This window comes from Humulus lupulus, chromosome X (assembly GCF_963169125.1).
Source record: "Humulus lupulus chromosome X, drHumLupu1.1, whole genome shotgun sequence".
Taxonomy (NCBI): Eukaryota; Viridiplantae; Streptophyta; class Magnoliopsida; order Rosales; family Cannabaceae; genus Humulus; species Humulus lupulus.
The window spans coordinates 263,216,852-263,235,712 of NC_084802.1; the positions used below are offsets into that span (position 1 = coordinate 263,216,852).

Here is an 18,861-nt window from a genome sequence, read left to right on the forward strand (position 1 = left end):
AAATAGTTACCAAAACATGAGTCAAGATTGTCTTTAGTGGCAAGTGTACATGCCCAGCAAGTCTACAGGAACCCTAAACCTTGGCACGGTCTGATACCAAGTTGTAACGCCCTGGTTACTCCAAGGATGTTACTGTGAACATTAAACAGTGCTTAACTCGCTAAACGAGTCATTTGGTTATAAACGTGCATCTAGGTGTTATTAATAGGCTAAGGTGAAAAATCTCGATCAAAAGGAATGGATATATTTTATTTAAAACATAAAACTGTACATGGTCCCATAAAATCATTTACAAGCTATTTACAATCCAAAATGGTCATTACAGTGTAAAAATTTCAATCTGCCGACCTAAGCGGCAAAAATAGGGTTAACCCCTAGTTCCTCTGAGAAACACCTTGGCCGTGGTGGTCAAGCGGCCACATATGTACACATCGTCACCTAAGCTCTCCAGTCAAGACTGGGTGAGATTTTCTTTCCCTTTACCTGCACCACATAGCACCCGTGAGCCAAGGCTCAGCAAGAAAACTCATTACTACATGTATAGAATATCAATTGATGATTATGATAATCATACTGGGCTTATAACCCTAATCAGATAATATCAAGATTCTAATAATCATGCAGGGGCGTGTAGCCCTAATCAGATGAGTCATTGATGAGTAAGTAATGAACTTAAACCAGATGAGTGACTATGTAGTCACAAACTTGAATCAGATAAGTGACTGATGAGTAAGTCACGAACTTGGGCTCCACACCCATAGCCGTGTGACAATGCAATCACCTAGGCCTTCTAGCCCCGACTCTAAGTAACTAGCCATTAATCTAGACAAGCGCTTTTGTTTTCATTGAACTTAAGGTCGGTCAAGCATTTCATGCTTATGACGATAATGCTTATGTCGATTAGATCTAATCTTTTCAGTTTGCGTTAAACACGCTAATACCTTTCATACGACCAGTGAACAGTACTACTGCCAAACTAATGAGTCACAGCTTCACAGTCAATACTTACACCATTGCCGATTCTGACTAATAACTTAGTGCCACTCACAAGTAAGCAAGATTTCTAAGCATTTGATATTGTTACACCCAGATTTCGAGCCTTAAGAATTGTGATCTCGAAAGCTGGATTCATTAGGGATGGGCTCGTAATGTCTGGAACACGTGTCCACAACCTAGGCACCAAGCCTAGGAAGCAAGGGTGACTTCGAAGATGATAGCCTCGACATCCTCACGAGCTCGAAAGGCAAATATCGAAGTGCGTCTGTTCTCGGATGACCTCGGATCAGGGGTTCTGAGCCTGACATAAGTATGAGCTCGAAACCACATAATCTCGGGAAAATGCTATAGCTCGAAAGTCATTAAGAGACTTGGGTGAACGTGGTATTGACAATATAAGCTGATAACTTCGAATATCTTAGTGAATCATCTAAGAGAGACATAGTCTGCATTCATTGCTGTAAATCCCCTATAATCAAGGGATATTTATTATGCAGTTATACGCCCCCTGATCTTCAGGGGACGTTTCCTTGTATATAGGATTATAGGCTTTTAATGCCATTAAATTTATTTGCATATACAGAATAACTTCCCGAAATGTGTGGGAGAGTATTCTGAAAACCTCCTCTATAAATGGAGAGTTCATGCACCATTGTAAAGGACCGACTTTTTGTGATCTTGAGAGAAAACTCTGGAGAATTCATTCTTGAAGAATTTCCAGAGATCATCTTAAGTTTTAATAACAAAGACTCGTGGACTAGGCGGAGTTATCTGCTGAACCACGTAAAAAATCCCATTTATGTTAACATATTTTTCTTGGCCATAACCAATTATTGTTTTCGTGCTCTTATTTCATTGTTGACGAAAAACGGTATCAACAGTTTGGTGCTTTCATTGAGAGCCTTAAGCATTCAGTCCCTAAACAAGTTATGGCCGCTAATGATCAGAACGTTCCTGAAGAAAATTATCCGAGACGTCCTGGGAAACAGCCAATGGAAAACCCAGATGTTGAGGAGAGAAGCGGATCCTCCGATTCTCGGGGACCACCGGCACCACCAAGAGATGAGGATATGTATTATAATCCTGAGCGATATGTTCCCATTGTGGAACTTGAGAACCGGCAGTTGAAACAGCAGTTGGCAGAAGCCAACAAGCGGAATGAGGAGTTGGCAAGGATAGCCGCCGAGGCGCAGGCGGCTCAGCCCCCGCCTCCGTGCGAAAACCAAGCCCCTCCTCCGAGGGACGTGCATGTTCCTCCCCGCAGACCCCGTGGGCGTCCATGGAAGAATGCTGCCACAAGAAGGCCGGAGCAACCTCCTGCACCAGCAGATCAGTCGGCCCCCTCTAGGCCCCAGAGAAGTACCCGGGCTAGGGCCCCAGTTAATCCACCTGCGGAAGTACCTGTGGGAACTGAGAACAATCGAGCCCCTGCAGAGGCTTGGACTCAAGTCCCTGGGAGCGCACCGAATGCAACCAACTCATCTCGGGCAAACTCCGGACAATCTAGGCCGCGAAATGGGTGGCAGCCACTGTCACCCATACGGTTCCCTCCATCACCTATAAGATATCCTTCCCCCCTCACAGGAATGCTCAATCAGTTCGAGGTGAAGACGAAAGACGTGCGGGGAGGAGACAAGGGAACAGGGAGGCTTTCCGGGAGTGGAGAGGCGCCCCCTCTGAAAAAAGCCAAACGTCCCGATCTCGCACTGCAGAAACAAGGCGGCATGGAAAAGACCCATCTCGAAATAACCATGCGACAAGTTTTACTAGTGATGACTCTGGAGATACCAGATCGGTCAGCATACATGATCGAGGTCGAAAGAATGCTGGGAGCCGCAGGAATCGCTCCGACCTACGAGAACACTTGAATAAAAGTCGGGGTAATGTTAACCCAATAAACCCGAACCTGAGGGATCGCTTGAATAGGTGTAAAGACCCCCTGCGGAGGCACGAACCTGGAATTGTGATCGACGACCGCCAATTCCAGACAAGTCCCCTCGCGGACCCAGTCCAGGAAATAATTGATCAGTTAGAAAAGGCCTTTAGGCTTTTGAAAAACGAGCAAGGTCAGGATCGATATGAAGATTCTGATGAGGAGCTTGAACCGTTTGCTCCCCATATTTCCAACACTCCATTTCCCCAAGGATTTTGGATCCCTCACGTCCCAACGTTTGAGGGAAAGTCCGACCCGTACAGCCATTTGAGTACGTTCAACACCATAATGAGAGCAAGTAACGTGGGTTACGAGCTCAGATGCATGTTATTTCTAGCATCATTAACAGGACCAGCCAAAAGCTGGTTCGAAAAATATAAGAGACACTCAATAACTTCTTGGGACCAACTGTCTAAAGACTTCAAGAAGCAGTTCAGAGCCATGATGGGGGTTAGACCTGAGGTGTCAACCCTGACTAACGTTCGGCAGCAGTCAAGAGAGACATTGAAAAGTTACCTTACAAGGTTTAACTTGGAAGTTGCTCGAGCTCAGAATGTGGATGACAGCGGTCACCTAATGGCTGTCCAAGCTGGAGTTATGCCAGGAAGTGCTCTCTGGGACGGCATGCAAAGGAAATCGGTGAGGTCCCTAACCGAGTTTAACAAACGAGCACAGAGGTTTTTCAATGTAGAGGAAGCGAGGTCGACGCTTAATGTGGCTTCCCAGCCCGTAACTACAACGATAAACGTGAACTCTGCCTCAACCTCGGCAGACCCACCAGCTTCAAAGCCTGCTACGGAAAACCCTTCCTGTAACGACCCAAATTCGCTAATAAGGCTTAAGGGCCTTGATTAGCGTGCCAGGAGGGCATGATGGGATTTATGTGTGATTTTATGAGTTAAATGCATGGTTATGATTTAAAGCATGTTTTATGACTAATTGAACATTCGAGATGCATGACTATGTGGTTAGTATGCATGTTAGGTGAAATAAATATGCATGTAGACCCCGTTTGCATGATAGGGGTAAACCGGTAATTTTAGCCCGCTGAGGGCATATATGTGATAATTGTATTCTGTAAATTGTACCACGTGAGTGTGGTGTTATTATTGTGATGCACGTGCCGAGACGGTCCTAGAGAGCTAGTTTACTTAAGAGTCACAACGGGATTTCTATACCCGGCTCGGGAGGAGCCTAGGGGTACCTTGGGAATTTTACGTTTAAGTTGAGGTTTAGCGGGTTATGGTTATTGGTGATTGAGTAACCTGGGTAACCGTTAGTTACTGCTGAGAGTAACAAGTTTAGGTGAAAGAAATGGTAGAATTGCAATATAGGAGAAATGACTAGTGTGCCCTTGAGGTTTAGTTAGCAAAGGGTTTTGATGAAGGGGTAAAATGGTCATTTGGCAAGGGGTTTAGACAAATTTGAGCTGTGTTATAGGGGTACACGGTTTGGGCTTGGCATATATGTTGGGTTTTGATAAAATTAGAAGAGAAGAAAAGAAAAGCTAGAAGAAGAAGAAGAAGAAGAAGAGGAGAAGGAGCTGAAATTTGGAGACTTGGAGATGGATCTAGGAAGCAAAGAGTGAATCCTCCACTTGAGGTAAGAAGTTTTATGCAAATTTAGGGCTTGTTTCTGTTTTGATTTGAGAAATCTAAAGATTGAGTTGAGTTTCTAGGTTTTGTATGAGTTGCTGAATTTAGGAATCTAAGGGGTGGACTTTGAGAGTGATTGTGTTATTGAGTTGGATTATGATGTTTATGGGTTGATGTATGGTCTATTTGAAGTTTGAAATTGGTTTTGGGGCTTAGGTGTGAGTTGGGGATGTTTTGGGAGTGTTTTGGATGATGAAATGCAGAGGAAAAACCCAGTTTTTCTGGGTTCGTGAAGGAGCGTCGCGGCCCTGTTCTTGGGCGCCGCGGCGCGAGGCTGTTTTCGGTCAGGGGAGCTTTTTGACTTCGCTGGGCACCGCGGCCCTTGCAGGTAGTGCCGTGGCGCTACGCCTTTTTCAGGATGGGAAAATTTTCATTTTTGGGCATTTGTTCCAGGGGTTCGGGGGATGTTTCCGATGGATTATTTTAGGAATTTGGGAGTCCCGAGAGTGTGGGATTGGTCCCGGGAAGTGGTTTTGAATTGATTAGTATTAAAGGATGTTTTATGTGTGATTTGACTAGGCTATTGGAGAGGCTCGTGCTAGAGGACCGTGCTCGTGCTAGAGGACCGTGCTCGTGACTTTGGTGCATTGTGAAGCTCGGGATGCAGGTAAGAAAACTATAACACCCGTAGGATAGGGCATGGGCCCATAGTGTGATTGCGGGGCACGACCCTATATTGCATGTTGCATGATGAGATGATTGCAGGGCACGACCCTATATTGCAATACATGTTAGGGTGTAGATTTAAATGAATCGATGTTTGTTTGAATGTGTTTGATTTATGCTATATATGTGATTATAGTGAAATGAACGGCTATGGCCGAGGGCGGCAAGGCCGAGAACGACAGCGGGGCCGGAAGTAACACTTAGCACATGGGATGCTTATGGTCAGGGTGGGACCCAGAGGATATATGTGAGATCCTTACGGTGAGGACCGAGACCCCAGGCTGCGGTAAGGGTTCTGGGGCGGCATGGCCGTGTTTGCTTAGTCTAATGGTTGACTTGTTTATCTGTGGATTATCTGATATGATAAACTGTATAGATTTCATATGTTATGTACAGCATGAGTTTTCTTGCTGGGCTTCGGCTCACGGATGCTCTGTGTTGCAGGTAAGGGCAATGTCTGAGTTAACCAACCATGAGTACGGAGAGCGTGATGCGACGCGTACATGTTTGGCCTGCCCGACTGCTTTGGTTGGGGGTTTATTCGAAAATGGCTGTAATAATCTATGATTTTATAACTGATCAATTGTAAACTTATTTCAAGATGTAAATAGTTTTCAAACCTTATTTTGGGATCCCAAGTGTTTAATTCTAGAAGTTTTTAATGAAACGACACATTTTCAAAGATTACAGCCCTAACTTTTAATTAGTCACACTTTTGTTTCAAAACCTCGGTTAGCGAGTTCATTGCACACTGTTTTGTCTTAAAACTCACTTAGTAACGGCTCTAAGGAAGTAGGGCGTTACACTTCCAAGAGAAAAAAGAATGAAGGGAGTAATCCCGAGGCCGAAGGAGGAAAGAAAAAGAAGGGTGAGAGATATTTCTTCGTGTACAGAGTGTACACCGAGCTCAACGAGTCTCAGGAGAACATATACATGGCCAATGAAAACCAGGTCCCCTTCAGGCGTCCGGATCCAATGAGAAATCAGAAGTCCAAGAGGGACTCCAGCAAATATTTCCGATTTCACAGAGACACCGGGCATACTACTAATGAATGTCGACAACTGAAAGACGAGATCGAAGGATTGATCTCGAGGGGTTACTTCAGACAATATGTCAAGAACCAGAGTACTAATCAAGCAACCGCGAGCCAGAGAGCAGCCGCGCCGCAGCCCACACAAAACAATAATTCTCGAGCTAGGGAAGAGGATAGACCCCCGCCGATAGATGGAGAAGACGTGATAACCATCTCGGGAGGGCCTCATCCCGCGGGCATGGGCAGAAATGCCCAAAAGAGATACGTTAACGAGCTGAAGACTGGGGACGGGTCTCCCTATGAACCCGAACCTAGAGCTTCAAAAAGTCAAAGGATTGAATCTCAACTAATAACCTTCATTGAGGAAGACGCGTCCCATGTTCAGTTTCCTCACCATGATCCGCTAGTCATCACTCTCCAGCTGGCAAATAAAAGGGTCCACTGAGTTCTCATAGACAATGGGAGCTCAGTTAACATTCTCTACAAAGCAACCCTTGAAAAGATGGGACTCTCCCTTCGCGACCTGAAAGCATGTGCGACTACGCTATACGGCTTTTCAGGAGAAGGAACCGTCTGCATGGGGTCCATCAAACTCCCCGTGACCTTGGGAGACTACCCAGTCTCAACAACCAAGATGATGGAGTTCGTGGTAGTAGACCTGCCTTCGGCCTACAACGTGCTGCTCGAAAGACCCGCCCTGGTTGGGCTGGGGACAGTCTCGTCCGTGAGGCATCTGGCCATTAAGTTCCCGACCCCTAGTGGCGTCGGAACGTTGAAGGGAGATTAGTTAGCTGGAAGGGAATGCTACAGCATTTCCTTAAGAGGAAAGAAACAGACGAGCACACAAGCACTCGTCATTGTTCAGAATAAAGACGGGGCGGTCTTAGAGATTGATGAAGAAATCGATCCAAGGGTTGAGGAGAAAGCTGACCTCGAACCCTTAGAAGAGCTCGAAGAGATTCAGCTCGAAGAGTCTGATCCCTCGAAGAAGGTAAAGGTTGGAAAACACCTTCAGGAAGAGACAAAATAGCAACTAATTTGCTTTTTAAAGAAAAACCAGGACGTCTTCGCATGGTCACATTCGGACATGGTAGGGATAAGTCCGAATATAGCAAGCCACGCACTAAATATAGACAAAAGCTTCCCTCCGATGCAAAAAAAGCGAAGACAGCTGGATGACGACAGAAAGAAGGCACTGAAGGAGGAGGTCGACAGGTTAAAAGCAAACTAATTCATTAGGGATGATTTTTACCCTGACTGGGTAGCCAATCCGGTGTTGGTCCCAAAACCTAATGGGACGTGGCGAACCTGTATTGACTATTCAGACCTCAACAAAGCTTGCCCGAAGGACTGTTTTCCATTACCGAGGATTGACCAGCTCGTGAATGCAACGACGGGGCATGGACTGATGTCGTTCATTGATGCCTATTCTGGATATAGCTAGATTCCCATGCATGCCCCCGACCAGGAACATACGAGCTTCATAACGGATAAGGGGCTATACTGCTATAATGTCATGCCATTCAAGCTCAAAAATGCTGGGGCCACATACCAGCGGCTCGTAAATATGATGTTTTCAGAACAAATAGGGAACAACATGGAAGTTCATGTTGACGACATGCTTGTCAAGTCTCAACTTAACAATAACCATGTTGATGACCTCGAAGAATGCTTTGGCGTGCTCCGGAAGTATAACATGAAACTAAATCCTCAGAAGTGCACCTTCGGTGTATCTTCAGGAAAATTATGGGCTTTATCGTGAACGCTCATGGAATAGAAGCCAACCCTGACAAGATCCAGGCTCTAATTGACATGCCCTCACCTCGAAGGCACAAGGATGTCCAAAATTTGACCGGCAGGATGGCAGCCCTAAGTAGATTCATATCAAAATCTACAGACTGTTGCCTTCTGTTTTTCAACCTTTTGAGGGGAGGCAAGAAATTTGAATGGACGGAGGAGTGCGAGCTGGCCTTCCAGGAGCTTAAAAAGCACGTCGCAGAACCCCCCATCTTATCAAAACCCGTTACGGGAGAAGTACTGTACCTATACCTTTCCACCACCGAACATGCAATAAGTGCAGTGCTCGTGCGATAAGAAGAAAAGGTACAGAGACCCATCTATTACATCAGCAAAAGGTTATTGGGGGTAGAGTCGAGATACCCCTTGATGGAAAAGCTGGCTCTCATCTTAATTCATTCATCTCATAAACTTCGACCCTACTTTCAGGCACACCCCATCCATGTGCTGACTGATCAACCACTTAGGCAAGTCCTATCTAAACCGGAGGCTTCAGGTCGACTTCTTAAATGGGCAATTGAACTCGGACAATTCGAGATCACTTACCACCCGAGGACGACCATTAGGGCACAGGCATTGGCAGACTTTATAGTGGAGTGTACTGGCATGACCAACGACGAAGTTATAACCCCGGCCCACGAGCTGTGGAAACTTTACGTCAATGGTTCATCTAATGAAAATGGATCGGGGGCAGGGGTCATTTTGATTACCCCCACAGGGAGTAGATTTCATTCCGCCTTAAGATTCGGCTTCAAAGCATCGAATAACGAGGCCGAATACGAGGCTTTACTAGTGGGACTTCATATAGCCAAAGAGCTCAAAGCAAAAGCAATACATTGCTACAGCGACTCCCAGCTTGTGGTTAATCAAATCTTGGGAGAATACCAGGCTCGTGGCACGAAAATGGCAGCTTACTTAGAGAAGGCAAAATCTGCGTTGGAACATTTCAAGTTTTATGCAATCGAACAGGTTCCCCGAGAGAAGAACTCAAATGCAGATGCCTTAGCTCGGCTCACTACCTCCACCGAGAATGATGAATTAAACGTTGTACCCATAGAACACCTCTCGGCACCAAGCATTAATGAGCCGGAGGAGGAAGACGTGTGTATGATTGAGTCCGAGCCTACCTGGATGACCCCGATAGTTGAATATCTCGAGACTGGAGTCCTTCCAAAAGATCGGAACCAGGCTCGAAAGTTAATGTATCAACTTCCCCGTTACACCATTTTGGATGGAAAGCTGTATAGAAGGGGGTATTCCATGCCATTACTTTGATGCGTAACTCCACCCGAAGCCAAGAAAATCATTGAAGAAATTCATAAAGGGTTCTGTGGAGACCATACCGGGGGGCATAGCCTGTCCAAGAAAATCATACGCCAAGGATATTTCTGGCCTACTATTAAATTGGATTCTTTCGAGTTCGTAAAGAAATGCGATAAATGCCAGAGATTCGCCACGATTCCTCGAGCTCCACCATCCGAGCTGACCATGTTGACTTCCCCATGGCCATTCGCAGTATGGGGAATCGACCTCATAGGCTCTCTCCCAACTGGCAAGGGCGGTGTGAAATATGCTGTAGTTGTTGTGGATTACTTCACAAAGTGGACGGAGGCTGAACCGTTGGCAACAATAACTTCCAAAAAGGTCCTTGGCTTCGTGGTAAAAACATCGTATACCGATATGGGATGCCGAGGAAAATTGTCTCCGACAACGGAACCCAGTTTGATAGCGACTTGTTTACCAACTTTTGTGAGAAGAATGGAATAATAAAGAGTTTTTTGTCAGTGGCTCATCCTCAGGCGAATGGCCAGGTCAAAGCTATAAACAAAACTCTCAAGAGTTCACTAAAGAAAAAGTTGGAGGAAACAAAGGGACGATGGCCCGAAGAATTGCCCCAAGTCCTATGGGGATATAGGACTACAGCTCGAACCTCAACAGGACATACCACGTTCTCGCTAATATACAGTTGCAAAGCTATGCTGCCGATCGAGGTCGAAATCCCAACAATACGAACTCATATTTATGACCAAAGCTCGAACCACACTCAGCTCGAAGAAACCTTAGTCTTGATTGAAGAAAGAAGAAACGAAGCTCAGTTGAGGAACGCTGCCTACCAACAACGAGCTACCAGATACTTCAACAAGAGGGTTCGAGATCGAAAGTTCGGTGTAGGAGATCTGGTGTTGAGACGCGTATTTTTGGCAACATGAGATCCAGCAGCTGGTGTGCTCAGGCCAAATTGGGAAGGACCATACTAGATAGAATCAATCATCCGACCCAGTGTTTACAAACTAGCGAGATTGGATGGGAGCCTGGTACCGCGAGCATGGAATGGCGAACACCTAAGACCTTACTACCAATATTATAGGAAGGATGTTGCCCATAACCAATTATTGTTTTCGTGCTCTTATTTCACTATTGATGAGAAACGGCGTCAACAGATATGCAATCAATGTCCACATTTAGAACACTCAACATGCCTCATCAATAACCATGCATGTCACATATTGGGTGCACTTTTCTTACCTCTGGTACGAGCGTGGAATAATAAAAGAACGACCCTTGAGAACGATTAGTCTTTTAGTTCCTTAGCGGTCACCTAGTCATAACCAAACATAATTCCCATCAATGAAAATGAACAAAAACAGGTTCCCAAACCAAGACCTAGTCTTCGGGACATCGAATCCTACTAAATCGGGTAGTAGGAGCGATCCCGAGGCCTAAGGTTTGGATTCCCACACTAAAAACACAATTATGGCCAAAATGCCACTAAGGGATGTGGCCAACCTCTCCCCATGCCACGGTCTGCCTCCCCAAATAGAGGCGCCAACCTCCCTGCCATCAGCACGCACCGCGACCAGCCTTCCCCCATGTCGCGGCCCTACGACCCTTCAACACCACCCTTCATCTTCATCAAGCTTGGGTCGCGACGCTCTAGAACAAAGTCGCAACCCCACCTAAAACCCAGCCAAAAACCCTTTTTTTTCCTCTTCGAACTCATTTAAAAAACATACTAAAACACTTCCAATTCCACAAAGCAAAGATCCCAATTATTACCACAACTTATCCATCATATATCCAACAAAACCTAAGCTTTAAACCATTCAAAACCTCATCAAATTCCCATTCCTATGATCAAAACTCCAATCTCAAAACTAACACAAAAACAAAACAAGGAACCAGAAAATTGAACTAAAATCTTACCTTAAACTCGAATTGAATCCTCTTCAATGACTGAACACTAGCCTAGGACCTCAAGCTTCTATCTCCAAGTTGGAATCCTCAAACTTGCTTCAAAATTTCAAAGGAAGGAGAAGGAGAATGATGATGGTGAGAGAGGAAGGAAAAGGGCTCTGGTTTGCTTAAGCTTTCTATAGCCTTCCATAGTTAAATATAACCCTTGGTCAAAAGAACAAAATGCCCCCAAGCCTAACTCCCTTTTTAACAGCCCCCAAGGGCAAAGTCGTCCTTTCTCCTATAATCCCGTTAATCATAATTAACGTCCTCCAATTCCCATTATTCCCAATATTCTCAAATATTAATAAACCACATCCCATTACCTTTTTAATTCCCGGTAATGTACTAATCATCAAATTACCCTGAGACTTACCCGGAGCCCCGAAATTAACCCTGTTATAACCACCGCTAACTCGTATTCAAAGATCATCCCATGCCGAAAAGCTCGAACAAATCCACTTTATAATGTGGCCTCATCAATAATCACCAACATGCATGAAAATATACAAATATTCCCTTGTAATGAAAAGTTGACCCACATGCATGCATTTATCATCACATAATAATACAATTCACATAATCATGCATATAATCATTTAATGACATAATAAATCAATTATGGCCCTCCCGACCTCCTAATCCAACCATAAACCTCATTAGGGATTTTGGGGCATTACAGACATGGAGATCGTCACCAAATGAGTGGTTCTATAGTGATAGAGGAACTAGTGTAGACTTAGGATTCAGATGAAGCATAGGGTGAGCATAGGAGTCGCCATTGGGAAGATTTTTTAGAGGTCCATCAATGAGGCAATCAACAATTGAAGTGAGGGAGAGTGTAACATGCCAACCTTGAGGGCATGTTACTAGCCAAGTGTCCATGCATACGGGTGAGCATGTTGATCCCTAGTTTGTATGACAGTGACATTTTCATAATTATCTTCAATATTGTTCAGAAAATATGTGAATCGTTATTCGTCATATTTAAGATTCAATGGATGATATGGCACGATCAAATTTTGGATATTCAAATAATAGGGGTGCAACTAAGCTAAATGAGCTACTACTAGCCATGTGGGTTAGCAAAATGGGCATATAAGTACCACCAAGGAACTCATATATCTCTACGAGTAGGAGTACTTAGGAACATTACCAGGCCAACTTGATAGTGCATTTAAGTATGCTGCCAGAGGTTTGTGGGTACATTTCACTTGTCTTGGTAGTATGTCATTCGCATGGAACGTGGCCCGGACCTCCTACAGACATTGTAAGACGTAATGGAAATGAGCCTCAACACGAGATGGCAGGAATAACCATTAATGGGACTTATTAGCATGCACACATAGGAAGGTTGCACCATGCTTGAGATGGACAGAGGTCTGATGTATGTTACTAGTCTAGCAACTAGTCTCAAGGGCATGTAATATGCATGGAGGCATGGTGCCTTAAGGATTGGACCATGTACGTACAGGAGTCCTTGGCCCATGGTAGAAGTTATTAAGACAATATTCAATAGGGCATGAAGAGAGGCATTGGCATGTCTGCTTGGTGTTGGCACTTGACCACACATTCTACCTAGCTTGCAAATGTTTGGGTGCGCATCAGTGTGTTGATATTTTCCTTATTATAGTGGAAACCTATGGAAAGTGTGAGTATCATGGTTAGGGAGCCCTGATTCATGTTTTCACCCATAGATGCTTGAGACCATGACTCTGGGGATGGAAGTGTGTGTTGGTATTAAATATGATAAATCAGGATACGCAGTGGAATAGATATTTTAAAAGTTATTAATACTAGCCAAGACCATACATATATAGATATATTAAATCAAACACAAATAGATTAGATATTACCTCTTGTAGCCTATCAAACATCCAATAATCTTTTTGTATAAATCAACAATCTTCCTATCCTTATTCTGAAAGCTCACACCTTGATCTTCCAGACCAATCCTTAAACACATAAGGACGTGTGTGGGCACGTATGATTCAAAATGTTGATTTAGAACTCTCTAGATGTACTCAACACATGAGATCTAGAGAGGTTTGAGAAGAGAGAGGCTATAGAAATTTCTAGAATTTTTGGGTTAGAAAATTCTATTGTTTCTGAGAGTTTGACAGTCAAAACTTCTTAAAACATCTTCTAAAAACTTCTACTGAAAGTGTCACTTCTTTCGGGTTTATAAAGATAAATTAACTAATTTAATTAATCTATATTTATTTCAAATAAAACTGATCAGTTATAACATATTTAATTATTTCATTTAAATCATATTTAAAAAAGAATAATTAAATAAACAAATAAGTTTGAAATTCAAAATTCAAATCTCAGAGATATTTCTATCCCTGGGTGGCGCCACACACAGTGTGTTGTGAGCCACATTAGAGTTTTCCCTAATTTTTTCATTTGTTTGTTTAATTAATATTTAAGATAATATATTTATCTCCAAAATAAATATCACTCAATTCAAAATTAACTTTATCTTAAAATATCATTTTTAAATAAATAAATAAGTATCTTATTATAAATAAGATAATTATTAATCGCCCTCTATATTAATCCAAACATGATTAATATTTATTTTAACATATAGTTTTTCAAAATAAAAACTATATAGTTAAATAATTATTTTATTCATAATTAATCAATTACACATAACTATCACATAATTATTTCCTTGCCCTGAAAAATGAATTCATTTGCAATTTAGTCATTTCTCTTTACAAATCTTTATTTTGACATCCTTACCCTTGACATGTAGGATAGAGGTGATCTGGGGACCATGAACCTATAATACGAAGCTCCAATAAACCAGATTATTAAATAAATTATTTAATCTAATAATCTTATTTATTAATTTCATGATTACTCCACTATAAATATGAAACTGCACTCTAAGTATTTATAGAATTATATTTACAGAGTTTTCTCTTGTAGTCCATTAATATAATCAATAAATGAAGTTTTGTCCTCCATTTATTGATTTGTTAATTAGAACTGGTCAAAATTACCGTTTTACGCTTATAATGACCTCTTGATCCTTAAGTACCATTAATTCACTAGCGAATAGTTAATCTATAATCAAATTGTAGATTTGAGCTCAATAACTATTCAATTCCAAAGTTAACCCTTAAGGGAACCAATATTTGATTCATTAGGAAAGTATGGATTCAATTATTGTTAATCATGTTCCCCGCCATTCATGATATTGAATCTCCTAAACAAAAGTCATTAGCCTCATTATACTAAGTGGCCTTAACGAGTGAATCAAAAGGTCCAATAAACACAGATAGGAGTTCATGAATACTCAGGATTTAGAGTGATCTACAAATGATCATCTATTATGATAAGAATTATTTTTTTATGTCAAACAGTAAGTTTATAAAGATAATTAATTCTCATCGGTCATGCCATATATAATCTCTATTATATACAATACATATACTAAGATGTCTATCCACATCAATAATCCCAATTTAGATCACTTGCATCTCGCATGCTTAGTAAACCGTACTAGTAACCATTCATTAAAGACTCCTTACTTTAATATGTTATGTTTACCCAAAAATGGCTCCTGATGACATGTCAGGATTGACCTACACGCAGCAGGCACGTGACAACTTTGAGTGGATAAATCCTGTTCGACCATCGACCAGAAAGTTATTTTATCAAGTATCACGCTTAGGTGCGACCAGTCTGGTCGTATACTCTCATTTACTTCTTTTTGGATATGCAGTCTTGTAATATTTGCATTAATTATATTTTCTTTTATTACCTTGATATGCAAGTCTTAATTGTAATTAAGGCCCATGAGCCCATGTAATCTTCTTGAGCCTATAAATAAGAATCAAATGACTCAAGGAAGGGACTTTTGAACTTTTGATCTTTGTATCCTAAGAGAAGAATATAGTGTGATGTTCACCGAAGTTGTAATCTTCCCAAGGCTTGTGAAACTTGTGAACCCTAGTTCATTGATCACAGTGTTGGGATTCAATCTCAATAAGAACACTAAGTGGACGTAGGTCATTACCATCCAATTGGAGCCGAACCACTATAAATCGTTTGTGTCGTTTGTTTTCCATTTGATTTTTCTTCTTGTTTTCAACTCATTTTCTATCGTTTATCTGACTCCATGTCGTTGACCAATTTGAGGGTCAACATGTTACTGACTATTTTATTCATTATATACGATCTTAATTCTCTCGTACTAATACAAGATCATATTTTCATGAATGAATATGGAATTTTCTTGATATTTTTCTATAATTTATTCAAACAATAATTATAATATTAAAATATAATAAAATTTACTTTTATTTATATCAATAAAATGTCTTTACATGATTTTAGGACATTAATCCTAACAGTGCGTGGAAAGCACACGATGCGTGAAAAAATGTGTTTATTGTTACTTGAATGGTTGAAAGGGTGACCCTGTCACAGAAGAGTCAAGGTGCAGCACGGGTGTTCTGCTGCCTGAAAGGTGAGCCTGTGACAGGACATCAACACTAAGTGCGCTACTACTAGCTGTGTAGGCTAGTAGGGCGGGCATATAAGGATCACTGGATGATTCACATGTCTCCATGAGTAGGAGATTTCATGGACATTACCGGGACTACCTAGTAGTGCATTGAAATATGCTACCAGAGTTTCGCGGATACTTTATCCTTGGCTTGTTGGTATGCCGCTTGCAAACATGACCTTGACCTCTGAGAGACGTCATGGTACGCTATGACCATGAGTCTTAACAAAAGATGACATGGATAACCATCTATGGGACTTGTTAGCATGTACGCATGGGAAGATTGCACCGTGCTTGAGATGGATGAAGGTTCGATGCATAATATCAGTCGAAAGGTTAGTCTCGATGACCTCTTGACATGCGTGGAGGTATGGTTCCTTGAGAGGCATTGTCACGTCAGCTTGGTGTTGGCCATTGGCTACATATGCTACATAGCTTGCGAATGTTTGGGTGAGCATCATGGTTGGGATTTGCCTTGCCATAAGAGGAAACCATGGACAATGTGGGTATCTTGGTTAGTGAGCCTTGATGCGTGGATACAGTCATAGTTGCTTGCGAGCATAATTCGATGGGAGTTGCTCAAAGGACGAAAGTGTAAACAAGGCACACGGTGTACGAAACATGTGCTCATTAGTACTTAAATTGTTGGAAGGCTCACCTTGGCTCAAAATAATCAAGGTATCACATAGGCATTATGTAGCCTAAAATGTGAGTTCGTGACAAAAAGCAACTAAATAGATGTATGGTAATACAAAAAGAATTGCTAAGAGACACTAGAGGTGCCAAACACCACATGAAGTGTCATACTATTATTGGTGTAATATAATAGGGGCACACATGTGTTAATTTAATAAGTAATATTAAAGAATGCTAGCCACTCCTACTGTGACAAATAGCAATACTCTAATACAAAATTACTTTGTACCCGGATCAGGATTTTATGATCATTCAAAAGATAATGCATATAAGAGAGAGATAATTAGTAATGGCATACCAAAGAAACTGTATATCCAAAGTATATTCAAAGGATACCCTCGAGGAAATTTGTCATCTAATTTCTTCAAATAAGTTTCACAAAAGCCATTCAGGAACTATTCAGCACTTTGCACACTCAAGTTGAACAGAAAATTCGACATAAAATAATTTTTGCTCATGAGTTGAGAAGACATATCCCGTTACAATAAATAAACGAGAATTAAAACTGTTACTAATTGACCTAGGCTCAAGCAAGCAAGCAAGAGAACGATGAGCCTAAACTCACGCCCCTTCAACTTCAAAAAAGAAAATGAAGCCACAAAGATGAATGAAGAGAGAAGATATCTGTAAGTATTAAACGCAAATCTAAACTCTTAGACATATTGAAGCTGTACTAGTAAGCCTGCCTCAAATCCAAGAGATTGCCCATATAAATGTTCTCATGTTCGCAAAAGTAAAGAGTCAATAACAAAGATACCACAACAGATGGAGGAAATTAAGAGTAAAATGAAAAATTAGCCGAAATAAGAACACAACAATGTCAATCATTAGACGAAAAGGAACCGAATTTTACATGATCACATGAACCCATATGCATTTATTATCAACATTAATACGCATAATAATCCACTGAAAGTCATAGACATACAAGCCAGATCCACAATCAGATTGCGATACATCGATCTTTATCAAGATTACAGATACCCAGAAGACAGTAAACTCCCATGATAATATAGTTACATATCATATGTGTCTATGAGATTAAACCATTACAAACATAGGTGGGGAATTGAAAATTCAAGAAGCAACACGGCCAATCACAGGGTACTTAGCTTCGAACTTCTTCTCCCAGTCATTGAGAACGCCGATCTCCTTCTCGGAGAGATCGTCGATGGAAGGAGAGATGTCTTCATCGTTCTTGCTCATCTTGGCCAGAGCCCTGCTGGCGTCCTTTCCGGCGAACATCGAGTAGGAACCATCCGGGCCGTAGAAAGACTTGCCCGTCGTCACGTCGAAGATGCGACCCTTGATAGCCACGTATATGGGCTTGGAGGGGTCCGTGCCTTTGTATTGGCTCAGTTCTTGCGGTGTGAGGTCCATAGCCGCTTCGGAGATCTGCTTAGCAGATTGGGGTCTGTCTGTGTGGAGTTTGGAGTTTGGTGGCGAGATAATGTGATATGCTGAATTTCTTATTTATCTGATAATTAAATAAACAACATTTTATTTATTTATTATTTTAATTATTAATATGATACTAATTGGCAAAGTTTTTCTCTAGCTTTTTTTTTCTTCACATCTTATATATTTGAATTAATAATATCTAATATTTATTATATATATACATAACCGTGTTTTGTTTTGTTTTTCAATGTATGTATAATCTGCTCTATTTCTTTTTGTTTTTTTTTTCTGAATTGATTATTTGTCCCTACTTTATAATAATTTATTTTTTATATCATTCACGCGTTACATTTGCACCATAAGAATATATATAAACATTATATTAATTAAAAAAATTAATTTTAAGATTTTTTCTCAATATTTTTTTTAACATTCTTTAATTTCTTTTTTTGTTAATTTCAATGATTTTATTTTATGTTGTTTTCATAATTTTTTAGGAAAAATACCCTTATTTTAACAAATTTATATATATATATATTAATTTAAATATTTTAAATATATATTATTGATGACGCGATTTTTGGCTAACAGTGAATTAAGAAATTTGAAAAAGAGGAGAGTAAACTTTTGTAAACTGTAAAATAAGAACACAAGAAATTTTACATGGTTTAGTGTTTAAAATCCACCTAGTCCATGAGTCTATATTATTTTGTTTATGAACTCTCAGATAAATTGTTTAAGACAATTTATGCAGAGTTTTTGCATACAAAATTCGATCCCTTTTATAGTCAATTCCCTCTGTATTTATAATGGGTTGATGGACAATTTTGGATAACTGTACAATATTTGGTAACTTACAAGAATGGATAACTTTCCAAATACATAATTCCTTAAATATGCTAAATGCAGTTATATCGGGCATTT

General features: G+C 41.1%; 1 protein-coding gene across 1 annotated transcript; it reads right to left on the reverse strand.

The window, feature by feature from the left end:
- Positions 1-17,340: 17,340 nt before the first annotated feature.
- Positions 17,341-17,995, reverse strand: LOC133803148 (probable steroid-binding protein 3). Its single transcript, XM_062241111.1, has one exon. It carries the CDS (start codon positions 17,914-17,916, stop codon positions 17,614-17,616), a length of 303 nt encoding a protein of 100 aa, XP_062097095.1. The 5' UTR covers positions 17,917-17,995; the 3' UTR covers positions 17,341-17,613.
- Positions 17,996-18,861: the final 866 nt, after the last annotated feature.

Excerpts from the sequence above, each read along its gene's own strand:
- LOC133803148 (XM_062241111.1), bottom strand. The coding sequence starts at position 17,916 with ATGGACCTCACACCGCAAGAACTGAGCCAATACAAAGGCACGGACCCC.